Source organism: Gadus chalcogrammus, chromosome 5 (assembly GCF_026213295.1).
Source record: "Gadus chalcogrammus isolate NIFS_2021 chromosome 5, NIFS_Gcha_1.0, whole genome shotgun sequence".
NCBI lineage: Eukaryota > Metazoa > Chordata > Actinopteri > Gadiformes > Gadidae > Gadus > Gadus chalcogrammus.
Window position 1 is genome coordinate 2993152 of NC_079416.1, and position 14062 is coordinate 3007213.

Here is a 14062-nt window from a genome sequence, read left to right on the forward strand (position 1 = left end):
GCCCGAAGTTGTTATTTCGCTCGATGATGGGAAAGCATTTAATCGGGTAGAATGGCATTATCTTTTTGAAGTTCTGCAACAGTTCTGGCTAGGGAACAGGTTTCATGACATTTCAAAATATCGATAAAGCAAACGTATATAGAACGTAGCTAGTCTATCTATTGTTACATTGCCAACTTTGCTTATTCACTGCTGCTGAGGAGTCGAGTATTAGAGAGTCGCCGGCACAACGCGCGTAACGCGTTCAGTGAGGCAGTACCTTTAGAACAACATGCGACAAAATCATGCGAAAGAAGGCAGATTCACTTTGTAAACAGCAAACTATATACAACTCCTATGAGATGTGGTGCTTTACTGCAAACGACTGAATCAGTGTGTGTTATCATTATCAGTGTGAGTCTTAGCTACAGGCAAAGCGTGTAGCGCTGCTAGTTGCAGACATCCCAGGCGGTTCGTCGTCATATGAAAGGTAAATATCGACGGAATTGCGGCTCACTTCCTTCCCAGGACATTGAATTTGACGTCTTCCGGCTTGAAATGGAGACTGCAAACCTTCTTTTTGTTTAACGGCTTCCATGGCTGTGTCTTCTCCAAAATTTGGATGATTGAAAGCCCGTAGCCACTGTTTGGAATGCCTCCAAATCTCTAGGTAGGAGATTAAAACTTACTGCTTGTCCTTTCCTTGTCCCTGCTGAACATCCCGGCACCATGCAAAAGTTCACCATTACGAAAGAAATACAAACGAGGAGTAATGAGTTCACCAACTAATTACTCTTCACTAGAAAATGTTGTGTGAATTGACTTTCAAGCTGTCTCGCGTAATCAGCATGGTAGATGGAACCGCGAGGTCTCTGATAGGCGGAGTTCAAGATCAGCGGAAGCGCCAACAAGTCACTTTCTGCCTTTTCTCGGTCAAGACGGCACCAAATTAGAAATTCATTTTATTATTCGACTACATATAGGACCAATGTCAATACATATTCATGTTTCCACCGTTGAAATTCCCCTTAACCATGCATTTAAATCCTGCAACTTCAGCTGCAGCTGGACAAAATGGCTGAATTTAACCAGTTTTTCATCCATCGCACTTGTCACAAGTTCTCTACTTGTAACATGTTCTCTACTAATCACTCAGCGTCGCAATCTGTTAACATTTCTATCAATAACGTACTGACATTATTTATAATTATCCTTTGGGTGATAATAGGGGAATGGTATAGTCCACTTATACCCCAGTTAAGAACAAAAATTACATATGTCAAGTGACTTTAATCTATAATATTAAATGGGTTGTATCTGCTTAGTCAGCTGAAATGTTTATTTTATTCCACGGTGTATTGATCGTATTCTTTGACCTTGTCAAGAAACCTCTGGTTGAGATTTTATTGTTGGAACGGTTGTTAATGTTGGATTTGTAGCGCATGTGGATTTGAAGCGCATTTTGGATTTGTAGCACATGATGTGTAACTGTTAAATCGCAGATCGCTCACAAGGTGTGTATATGCGTTAGCGCGCGTGTGGTTTGTACCCTAGCTTGAATGCCGGCGAGCGTCGCCCTCTTTAGCCCCAGCACGCCGGGCCTGTTGGAGATGACCAGCACGATCTCGGCCGAGCTGGAGGGCAGCTTGGCCTGCTCGATCAGCGCCTGCAGATTCGTACCTGGACAAAATAGTGTGGCCATCTTTGTTCAAGGGCCAATGAAATATGGAACAGGAAGTGTAGCTGTGTTCATTCCATAATGACAAAAATAAACATAAGATATTGGGCAACTCTTTAAAAGGTTTGGTGGTTGGCATTGAGGATGCTGCTACCTTGCCTCAACTTCTTTGAATGCCCCTTTAGAAAAATGTTAGCTACGAAGCTAGCCTTTTTTAGCTCAGTAAGTAAAATGGAGCAAACCATTGAGGTCACAAGTTGCGAAGGCCGCAGGGCCTCATGCCCCTAGGAGAAAACTCACCCGTGCCAGAGATGAGGACGGCCACCCTCGTCCTTTTTCGCGGTTCGCCGGCGGCATCGCCGTGGCAACTGCCTCCACCGTTGTCAGGGCAACCTTCGCCCTGGACTGCCGCAACGTCAACCGAGGGGCCTGCGGCGCGGAGGCTCCGCTTCAGGTTACGCACTACCACAGGCTCGTCCCTAAAAACAAGATGGCGTCATGATACATTACATACATTATTACATTACATTATTTACACAGTTTTGATGGGGCAATATGTAAAGCGTCTTAAAGTGCCATATTAAGCGCTATATACATTTCATTTATTATTATATTGTTATGATCAGTGTAGGACTTAAGCAGCTGATGCAAGGTGACGAGTTCAAGTTAGACGGCAGCATGCAGTTTTTCTCAACCTTAACAGGAATAAGAAAAAGATCAAAAGGTTCTGCGTGTTTGGCTTCGCTCAAATTCTCTCCTCCCCTCACAAATACTCCAAAAGCCTTCATGTGTTTGTGTTCTACAGAGGAAACGGCGTCTCCTTCTCACCGGGCTGCTTGTGGGCCAGCGACCCCACGGACCCAGGCCTCCTCCTGGGCTTGCAGCTGAAGCAGGACCCCCTGGGCGTCGGCGGTTGCCACCACCAGCACGGCGCCCAGGCCGCAGTTGAAGGTGCGGGCCATCTCCTCGTCGCTGATGTCACCGGCCTCCTGGAGCCAGGAGAACACGGGGGGGATGGACCAGCGGGACGCGTCTGTAGAGCACACGCGAGCACACGCGAGCACACACACACACACACACACACACACACACACACACACACACACACACACACACACACACACAACACACACACACACACACCACACACACACACACACACACACACACACACACACACACACACACACACACACTCGATCTGAGTGATTGATCGAGAACAAGAAAACTAATGCAAACACCAAGTTAGAAACATATATGAAACACACACACATGATTATTGATTGGAAATAATTAATTCAATCAGAATGATTGGTGAGCACACAGAAATATTCGTAATTTGTATTACTTTATAAGAATCGTAAATTACGAAAATTAAAAAAATTCGAACAAGTGCTTGATTGACAGTGTGCGGGGAGAGGTAGGGCTCTTGCCTAGATCAACTGCCAGCTCATTGGGCAGAACGCGGGGGATATTCTCCAAGAGCCCACCCCCTGTGATGTGGGCGTAGGCCTTCACCGCACCACTGCGCAGGATGGGCAGGAGCAGGCGGCTGTATATCTTTGTGGGCGTGAGCAAACCTCGCCTGGAAAACACACAAATAAACAGAAGAATGCGTGGTTGTATTTTCATGAATAAAGTCGTTTAGGACACGCTTTTTCTGAAGCAACTCCTTTAAAAATATGTTTTACGGAAAGATTGCAGAGTTGTTACGAGAAAAACAGGGGATTTATTTTGAACTAAACCACCCTAAAGAAACATCCATTCCTTTCGCTTGCATTCTTCTCCAGCTTTGAGAAGTCTTGCATCACATGCACTAGTAACGGACAAGGAGAGCTTGATCCCCAACCAATCCCGGCTAAGATGTGATAAGTAGTGGGATCAGTACGTTACTCTCAAATACTCTCGACTCCTCTCTCAAGCCATCTCGTCTAAAATACCATCATCTCAAATACTCTCCTCTACACTACACTCAAAAATCTCCTCTAAAGACTCTCTTCCCTAAAACACTGAACTCCTCTCCTCCCCTCTTAAATAATGAGGTCTCAAATACTGAAATACTCCCCTCAAACACTCTCCCTTCAAACACTGGACCGTCAAACACTCTCTCTTCAAACACTGACCCGGTTGTAAATTCCCTATTAGTTATATCGTACTGCATACACACATACATATATATATATATATACATATACATACATACATACATACATACACATATATACACATACATATATATACACATACATACACACACACACACACACACACACACACACATTCTTATTTCTATTCAGGCACTTGGGACAGCCCAGCCCAGGTAGCGCCGTAGGGTCCTTGAGTTTTACTAGGTGCACGGGGCTACGTCAAAGCTTGTTGCGCCGCGATTGCATAACCCGCCACGACAGAGAATAAGTTTGTGAAGAGTGAGTTAATACTGAACGTCGTATATTAACGTATATTTATGTAGGATAAATGTTAGATGCAGTCCGCAATTCTGTTCCACAGAATGGCCGTGATTTTGTGTATTTCAGCTGGTTTCTTCTATTTTGTTTGTGATCACTCACTAATCGGGCAGCTAGTGTATAAGCCTGCACCTCGTGAAGACATAGCATACGTGTACGTCACTCTGCCGCGCCGTTGTCGCCTGTTATATTGCACTGTTAACTGTCTTCAATGTTTACTGTTAACGTGTGTATGTGGAAGCAATTTATGCCAGTTATGTTTATATATTTATGGGATGTTGCTAAAGCCAATTGTTTTAGTATGTAAATCTTGTAATAATTATTTGTCGGTTTTCTTATTCTGTCTCACAGAAAACCATTCATACATTTATTCATTCATTCCTTCATTCATTTGATTATTCATGTCATTCGTCTATTCAAGAAGTGTCTACTCTCTGACCGGAGTTGCCGTCTTGGATAAAGTGGTCCCAGCACACACACGCACATTCTTCAATAGAACACTGAACTGCTCTCCTCGAACCCTCTCCCCTCAAACCCTCTCCCCTTGTCTTAAAAACTGAACTTTTCCCTCCAACCCTCTCCTCTGCCCCCTTGGCGTTCCTCCTCCTCACCCAGGGTGCGTCCCGGCTCTCCGAAGGGTGCTGATGCCCCGTAGCCCAGCCCGGCACGGCCCATCACCTGGCGCACCAGGCTGAAGCCGTTGCTATGGACGCCGGAGGAGGCCACGCCCAGGAGGACGTCGCCGGCGGCGATGTCGGCCAGGCGGGGCAGCAGCGACGCCCGCTCAGCAGCGCCAACGCAGAACCCAGCCAAGTCGTACTCGCCGGGGCCGTAGGTGCCCGGCATCTCTGCCGTCTCACCCCCTGGAGAGAGGGACACACACACACACACACACACACACACACACACACACACACACACACACACACACACACACACACACACACACACACACACACACACACACACACACACACACACACACACACACACACGGGGGGGGAGAGAGACAGAGAGAATAGGAGAGAGTTTATTATTAAATAATGAAAATTAAACATATCAGCCAATTGGATACATAAATGCCCGCACAGAGAATTCATATTTCCCATTTATTTTTTTTGAAAAGACAATGTAACTTTATCAGTTACACATGACCCGTTTATTGCTACTCTGCGGTTCCACTCCAACATTTTCAATCCAATGATCCACATTCAGCCCATGAGCAATCCAATTCTAGCCCGGCGTTTGAAACCAAACCCAATTAAAAAAGGTAAAGAACGCCTCTCGCTAATTGCTCCGCTCACCCAGCAGAGCACACCCGGCCAAACGACAGGCGGCGGCCACGCCCCCGATGACGGACGAGGCCACGCCCACGTCCAGGGTTCCGCAGGAGAAGTAGTCGAGGAAGAACAAAGGCTCCGCCCCCTGGGCAAGGACGTCGTTCACGCACATGGCCACCAGGTCCTGGCCCAGGGTGTCGTGCTTCCCGCACGCCTGGGCGACCTGACCCCCGGGAGACAGGAAGCTTCGCTTAGTCGTCATAGTAACGCATACATGTTCAAATGAAAGTGCTCCCTCCCTCTTCCTCCCTCCCCCTCTCCGTTACTCCCTCTTCCACCCTGTTCCTCCCTCTCCCACCCTGTTCCTCCAGCCCTCCCTCTCTGTTCCTCCCGCTCTCCCTCTTCCCCTCTCTCTCCTCCCTCTGTGTTCCTCCATTCCTCCCTCTCTGTTCCTCCCTCGTCCTCTGTACCTCCCCCTCTCCTCCTCCCTCTGGGGGAGGAAGGGGAAGAACGGAGAGCCCACTTCACACATCGTTCCCAGTAAATGAATGCTAAATGACGGTTTGTAGTAGTCACACATGTAGTTACGTTCTGGAACATTTCCGTCATGGCATAGCAATGCCGGAATATGGGCCATGCGCCAGTCCAGCAGTTTCTCTTAGTATTTGATATATTGATTGCTTTTGTGTGTAAAGATTATTTTGTCAAATATGTCAAAAGAATGGCCTACCCTTGCTTTAAAGCAGTGGTTCTCAACTGGTCTGGCATTTGGACCTAGCTTTTCCCATGGTCATGATTAGGTCGACCAAATTTGTACAATTTAAACCAAGCAAATGATGGGCCAAAAAACGGGTTAGTAAACACAATCTAACAATGTCATCATTACCTTTTTTTACATAGATGAACATAGATTAACCAATAATTCCATGCCTGCATTCAAAGCTCATTCCTCTAGCAATAAAAAATAGAAGTTAAAAATATATATATATTATTATTTTTTAATATACATAATCTTTGGACCACACACTACTACCCACCAGTTGGGAAACACTACTTAAAAAAGGGACATATCTGGGCAATTTTCAACGGCTCAGTGCAAAGTGAATGGGAGTTAAAAAACAAATCGGCAGTGCACCTTCAGCTTCGTGCCCACGCCGTCCGTCCCGGACACCAGAATCGGGTCCACGAAGCCGGCCGCCTTCAAGTCAAAAACGCCTGCGAAACCGCCCAGCTCAGCGTTGCACCCTGGTCCCCAGAGAGAGGGGGTCGGAGCAGAGGCCCGTTATCCGTTAGGATGCTAAGCATTGAAATGACAATAACAGCGTGAAATGGCTCTCTAAAAAGTAATGCATCCTTTCCAAGTCACAATTTCTTCTTTGAAAATATATATTTTTAAATGCATTCCATTTTTTTAATTAATAAAAAGATTCAAACAAATATATTTTTTAATTGATTGTTATTAAAACACACATGGTTGCGTCTCTTGTACAGCGTTTTTTACTCAATATTTGGACATAAATTTGAAATACATACTTCACGCAAATTAACATCTCCACTTAGATCTGTTCTTAATACAAGAGTTTCCGCACGTGCTCAACCTTTAGTTCTAATTAAACCCATAGCTATGATGCGGAAACCCTAGTCGATGATGTTTCTGATCACAGAATATAATAACATTCTGCCTATAATTTTACAACGTATAACATTTTGGTTCACCTATTACGTCATGAAGCAAGCATAATCATTTTCTCCTTACATTATGAAGCAAGCATAATGATTTTCTACTTGTAAGCCATTTTCAAAAATGTTGCCACATTTGTATATCAGGAGATTCAACTCTGAAGGTTACTCACACTTGATGTATATGCAGACATCGATGTCGTTTGGACATCAGTAGAATCAACGGGGAGTTTAGGGAGTTTGGCTTGCAATGGGCGGGATATGACGTAGGGGCTAAGTTTGCATGAGAAGTGTGGCTGCTGTCACTGTAGTTTGTTGATTTGAACAGACAAAATGGAGGCAAAACGGGCAGACCTCATCGCGATCATCTTAAATGTTGCTAAAATTATGCATCATATATTCCGTTGCATCCACAAAATCTGAAGCATCGATTGATGAAAGATTGCATCATGAGTTAGAGACAAATAGAAGAAACGACGAAGGAGAAAGGCGTTGGGAATGACTACGTTACCGGAAAAAGAGCGTATTACAAATTCTTTCAAATATAACTAACACTTGGGCAAATGTAGTGGATTTCTGTGTTTAACTGAGAAAACAGGGAGCTGAAGGACGGGACCCTATAAGAAGAAGTGGGGGTGCGAGGGCAAGATTGCGGATTATACATTGGCTACCTTACTTGAGAGTTTAAGATGTTTATGTTATTTATTTTTTTACCAGAAGAATACATCATTGAGACTAAACATCTCTTCAAATGACCTGGCCAAGACAGGCAGCAGTAGCCTACAGTCACACAAAGCAGTTTTCTATGATAAAATGAACGACCTGCCGTTGCGTTGTCGACGTGAGAAATTGTCTCTTCACTACTTCAATCGGAATTTTTATTGACAGAACGTCTTACCTGGGAGAGTTTGTCAACGGTGGGTGTTTTAAAACAGACGGAAGGGTGAGGGGGGGATATCAATATTGCAAGATGCGGGAATCGATCTAGCAGTTGTCTTTCAACGTCCGCGCGCGCGTGTGTGCGTGCAGTGTGTTTCTGCGGGTACATGTGTGAGTGTTTGCATGTGTGTGCAGTGTGTGTATGCGGTGTCCTGCGCTGCTTTTGTCTTGAAACATCTGCGTCAACGCGCTCGTGTATGTTTGTATGCGTGTGTGTGTATGTGCGTGCGTGCGTGCAGTGTATGTGTGCGTGCGTTGTATGTGTGTGTGCGCACGTGCTGTGTGTGTTTGTGTTAGCTAGCTGCAGGCTGCTTGGCACACGTGCAAGTAAGCTGTCCAACTGGCCTGCTAGTATATAGTAGCAAGATAAACTGGGATTCTTCCGGTTTACAAAACTGGACAATGTTGAAACATTGTCCGTTTAATTATAATTTTAATAGTGGACAAGCCTAAGTTCAACATGGCTTCAGCCTGAGCATTACAAGGCTTCAGTCTAGGCTTAACAATGCTTCATCCTAGGCTTTACAAGGCTTAGCAAGGCTTCAGACTAATCTTAGCAAGGCTCAAGCCATGGCTTAACCAAGCATAACCAGCCATATACTGAGGCCTAAACAGGCTTACGCCGAGAACTAACCAGGATTAAGCAGAGACCCTACAAGGCTTAAGCCTTGGCCTAAGCAGGCTTAAGAAGTGTGTCAAGGTAATGAGGTTACCAGCGCGGGCGGTGGCTTTGGCCAGAGGTTTTATCATGTCCACCAGTCTGTTCCCAGCAGCAATGTCCACGCCACTGTCCTTGTAGGTCAGCCCCCTGTCAGGTAGAGAGACACAGGACATATAAATAACATCATTTAAATGTAGGGCATTAAACAGAAGCTTTTATCCAAAGAGAATTAAAAAAAGTCTTGTCAGAAGAAAGAGAAACAACAATATATCGCTGTCGGTACAGTAAGGATATTCCTAGAAACAAGTGACAAGCACTAATAATCGCCTGGTTAATCCATTCCCTGTGTACAAAAAAGATAGCTTGGGTAAGACACTACACGATGCCAAGTACTATTTTTGGTGCCAGGACATACAAACATACAATAAGTGCATACATTTAAGTGCCAGGATGTGAACAAATACAATAAGTGCGTAAGAGGGGTGTATTTAGGAGATTAAGGGAGGAGAAGGGGTGGTGGGGGTTGAGGAGGGAAGCTATGCAGAGTCAAGGTGAACTCTTAAGTGAGTCTTGAGTCTCTTGCGGAAGCTGTCGAGTGACTCTGCAGTCCGAACATCGGAAGGGAGCTCGTTCCACCATCCCTTTTCTTATTGGTCAGTCCTGTCAATACATCACAGCTCTCTCCCAACAGGTATCAAATCACTCCCTCCTTATAGGTCAGTCCTCAGTCGTCATATCATTTTTTTCTCCTTATAAGTGACTTCGCCATCAGAGAGACACAGAGGAAGACAACATAGAGGGCTATTTCTCTCCTTATTCGTCATCATCCATTAGAGAGAAATGACCGATCAGCATTTCAAATCTCTCTAAAGTCTGTCTAGCAATGATCTCTATTGTATTCCAACACAGCAAGAATGCAACTTTGAGTTTAATTCATATGTATTCAATCAACCATTTAGGTATTGTTAACACAAACAGGACAACATGGATTTTAGTGAAGAGGTGTTTATTAAAAACGTTTTAGACAGTTAAAAAAATACACAAAAACCTGATTGAGGGACCCAGACAGACCAGTAAAAACAATGAAGTGCAGGTTTAAACTAAACCAGAAGCCAAACTATTACTAGTCACATCTTTTTATAGGGCCCCCATTAGGCCGCCAGGTTTGCGTGTGATCAGCCATTACAAGCCTTTTGAAAATCTGCCCTTCCCTGTGCCTTAGTGACATCACAAGTGGGTGTGTCCACCTAGACGTACGCTGCCCTTCGTACATCTAGGTGGACACGCCCACTTGTGATGTCACTAAAACACAGGAAAACGCACATTTCCAAAATGGCCTCGTAACACCCCCTGGTGTTACAACCCTTTAAAGACAGAGTGTGAATCCTAAAGGCGTCCTAAAAAATGCCTGCTAGTTTAGAAACGTTTCGTGTTTCTTGTTGCCGACTTCTGCCTCTGCGGTCAAACACACCTGCGTTGTCCGAGGTACGCGATGGCGTGGTGTCCGATATCGCGACGGTACACTGCGCCGGGGAAGACCACTGCCGCCACGCCCTGATTGGCCGCCTGCAGCGCCGTCTCCAGGGACGGCCGCACGGCCGTGACGGTGAGGACACGCCCCCCGCTGGAGGTCACGCCCCCGGCCTTTAGGGCGGTGCCGGCATGAAAAACCTGCACGTCCATCGCCTCCACCTGGGACAGCCCTGGGGAGGACACACACACACACACACACACACACACACACACACACACACACACACACACACACACACACACACACACACACACACACACACACACACACACACACACACACACACACACACACACACACACACACACACACTAGGATGGCAATTTGTTCCATTTTATTCATTCTTATATTGTGAATTATTTTATAAAAAAATAATTAACTCAAAAGGATCCTAAAGCGGACATTCCCATGACAACGAACACTGCTTAAAGATATAAATAAGTACCTGTGATCTGGACACCCTTCTCGTACGTGCCCGGGTAGCCGGCGCTGGCCATCACCACGGTGACCGCAGAGCTTTCCTGGTGCCACACGGGGGCGTGGGAGGCGAGCGTGCCATCCAGCGTGTGGAGCAGCACCTCGTACAGGTCACCCTTCAGCAGGGGCATTAGGACCTGGGGGAGGAAAGAGGAACGGCTCCTTGGATTTCTTTCCTTCTTTTGTAAAATGTAGGAATACAAATAAATACAATACAAAACAAGGCCTTTACAGTTTTTTATGTGGGGAAACAACAAAAAAGGATTTAGAGATGATATATAAATGTATTGGACCAACGGACAATAACACACACACTGTCGTCCTCAGATTCAAGACCTTATTTGCAGAGGGACAAAAGCACGAGATTCCTTGTGCGTTTGTTAATCTGCGAATAAAGTTATGTGTGTGCATATGGAAATCTGTGTGAATGCCTATACTAATGTCGTAAAAAAAAAAATGTCTGCAGAATCTTTGGGGGAAATGACAACAATGATTCAGAGAATATTTTGGAAAACATAACTACTCCTTTCTACTACTTTCAGTTGGATTCATTGAAGCCGCCTGGTCAACCTCTGACAATTCAACACATCGTAAACAATTATTTTTTCAAACCAATGAACAAATCTACACACTTGTATCTTCAATAATATCTAAAATAAATTTTGATGGCTTACTTTTTTCAGAATCACAGCTTTAGTTTCTTACCAGCATAGTTTTCAGTTGCTCTCATTGATTTCTTTGCCAGAGCGTGAGGACGTTCATGCACACACACACACACGCAATAGCTCCGCCACATAGCCGCGTTTATGGACACTTCTGATCCGATTAGAAGTGGAAGAACAGCTCATTCAGAATAAAAAAATTGCATATATACGCCTCAATCGGAATACAATTCCCTGATCGGAATAGAATTCTATGTCCCGGTAACTTATCAACCCCAGCGTGTCCAGTTGCTAAGCGACGTCAACGTCTTTGGCGGACAATTTCTCTGCTGATGAACACTACGAATGGTAATTGTAAAAAGACACACTGTGTGAAGATATTGTTTTGGCAAGGAGCCTTGTAATAAGCGGGATAATGCATAATATAATGTATCCTTACATAGTATAAATCAAGACCAACATAACGGTTGTGCGGGAGACATACGGACATACGCTTACCACTTTTGTAAATTCCATATATACACAGTACATTCGGATTGCATGGTAGGTATAGATCTATTCCGTTTAGAAATCTAATCGGATCAGAAGTGTCCATGTTAACGCGGCTTAGACACATACGCAATGGCTCCACCATTCACACACACACACACACACACACACACACACACACACACACACACACACACACACACACACACACACACACACACACACACACACACACACACACACACACACACACACACACACACACACACACACACACAGTTTTTCAGGATGAGATGCAGCGGAGTGTGATGTCATTTCACCGTGCGAGCAGACCGGTGGGGAGGTTTCGAGCCCCTCCCCTCTCGTAGCAGTGAGGGAATACGTCAGGTCGGCGCTACAGAGTGCGTTTCCACCTGTGCCAGTTAACTTCAATTACAATTTGCGGGGCTTTTTAAGCTGTAAAATTAGCCGCCACACCACAGCGCTGTTTTTCTGAAAAAATTTAACACCTTTTCATCTGCAACTTGAGACGATCAACGATGGAATCCATCCATCGTCGATAGTCGATAGAATCGACTATCGGCGCATCCTTAACGTACACTGTCTCACACACACCTGACATTCCGGGTCTCCAAAGCGGCAGTTGAACTCCAGCACCCTCAGGCCGTCCTTGGTGAGCATGAGGCCAGCATAGAGCACGCCTATCAATCAAACAGCAGCAGGAAAAACCAACGAAGAAGAAGGCGACACAAGATCAACCAACGAAGAAGAAGAAGACAACACAAGATCCACCAGCGAAGAAGAAGAAGACACAAGATCCACAAACAAAGAATAAGAAGACGACACAAGATAAACCAATGAAGAAGACGACACAAGATCAACAATTTTCATATACATCGCTCATTATAATGGTTTTTAGGCTTAAGAGACTTAAAAAGTATCAAAAAGTTGCTGTGTCTCATAAAACGCCCACCTCATTCCCAGAAAACCTTTTAAATAGTGTTTGATTCCCGTAGCAGGGGGTTTAATGGCGCTGAAAGAAAAAATGGAAAACAAATCTGTGTCTGGTCTAGAACTCTGCTGTGCTGCGGTTCAGCACCTACCTATGTACGGAGCTCCCTCTGCCTTCATGCCGTCGATGGTCTTCTGCAGCACCTTCACCTTGATCTGTTCCAGCAGCTCCTGGCTTACCTGGTACACAGCAGAGAGCAAGAAGAAAGATGAACCATAGATCAGCACAATTTGAATTGTGTTTAAATATGCTACAGTGGTCATTTGTTTAGACAATTCATGTTAAACAATGAGGGTTTCGATTGATCCGACCCGGTCCGCCGAGCGTTTGTGTTGTTTTTTTAGGGTTAATTATTGGCCTAATCAGAGGAGAAATCTATTCCATAAACAGAAATATTATAGGCCTCTATTACACGGGTCTCAATTCCGTGGAACGCTCCTTTCACTTGCATGGGTATTAGTCCGGTCACTTGTCAACCCCAGCGTCTTCGGTTGCTAAGCGACGTCAACGTCTTTGGCAGACTATACGAATAAATTGTAAAAAGACACCATGTGAAGTATTTTTTTTCGTTTTGGCAAGTAGCCGTGTAATAAGCAGGATTATGTATAGAACGTCGCCAGTCATTATCGAAAATAAGCACCTTCAGGGCGAACCTTTTCGCCCCGTCTGGGCTTATTTTCCCGATAGCGTTCCATACATTATTCCTTACAAACAGCGCCCTCCATAATTATTGGCCCCCCTGGTTAAGATGTGTTCTTTAGCTTCTAATAAATTATTTTTTTTTCAAAATAATATAGGACCACAATGAAAGAAAGTGTGTGAAATCCAGCCTTTAATTGAAGTGCATTTATTCAGTAGGAAAAAAATCGCACATTAAGAAATAATTATTTAACATCAAATCATGTATGCCACAATTATTAGCACCCCTGATGTTAATATTTTGTACAACCCCCATTTGCCAACAAAACAGCACCTTATCTTCTCCTATAATGTTTCACAAGATGGGAGAAAACAGAAAGAGGGATCTTTGACCATTCCTCTTCACACAATCTCTCTAAATCATCCAGCCACCTGGGTCCTCTCTTCTGCACTCTCCTCTTCAGCTAGCCCCACAGGTTTTCCATGGGGTTGAGGTCTGGGGACTGAGATGGCCAAGGGAGGAGCTTGATTCTGTGTCTGGTGAACCATTTCTGGGTAGATTTGGCC

General features: G+C 44.8%; 1 protein-coding gene across 1 annotated transcript in view; it reads right to left on the reverse strand.

Moving 5' to 3' along the window:
• Positions 1 to 2481: 2481 nt before the first annotated feature.
• Positions 2482 to 14062, reverse strand: part of LOC130382701 (trifunctional purine biosynthetic protein adenosine-3-like) — a 30764-nt gene continuing 19183 nt past the window's right edge. The window contains exons 8-17 of the mRNA XM_056590580.1: positions 12948 to 13035; positions 12460 to 12545; positions 10662 to 10830; positions 10154 to 10385; positions 8735 to 8829; positions 6538 to 6647; positions 5427 to 5625; positions 4734 to 4985; positions 3091 to 3237; positions 2482 to 2690 (exon numbers count right to left, since the gene is read on the reverse strand). Coding sequence (XP_056446555.1) covers positions 2482 to 2690; positions 3091 to 3237; positions 4734 to 4985; positions 5427 to 5625; positions 6538 to 6647; positions 8735 to 8829; positions 10154 to 10385; positions 10662 to 10830; positions 12460 to 12545; positions 12948 to 13035 — 1587 coding nt within the window. The remainder of the gene's footprint in view (positions 2691 to 3090; positions 3238 to 4733; positions 4986 to 5426; positions 5626 to 6537; positions 6648 to 8734; positions 8830 to 10153; positions 10386 to 10661; positions 10831 to 12459; positions 12546 to 12947; positions 13036 to 14062) is intronic.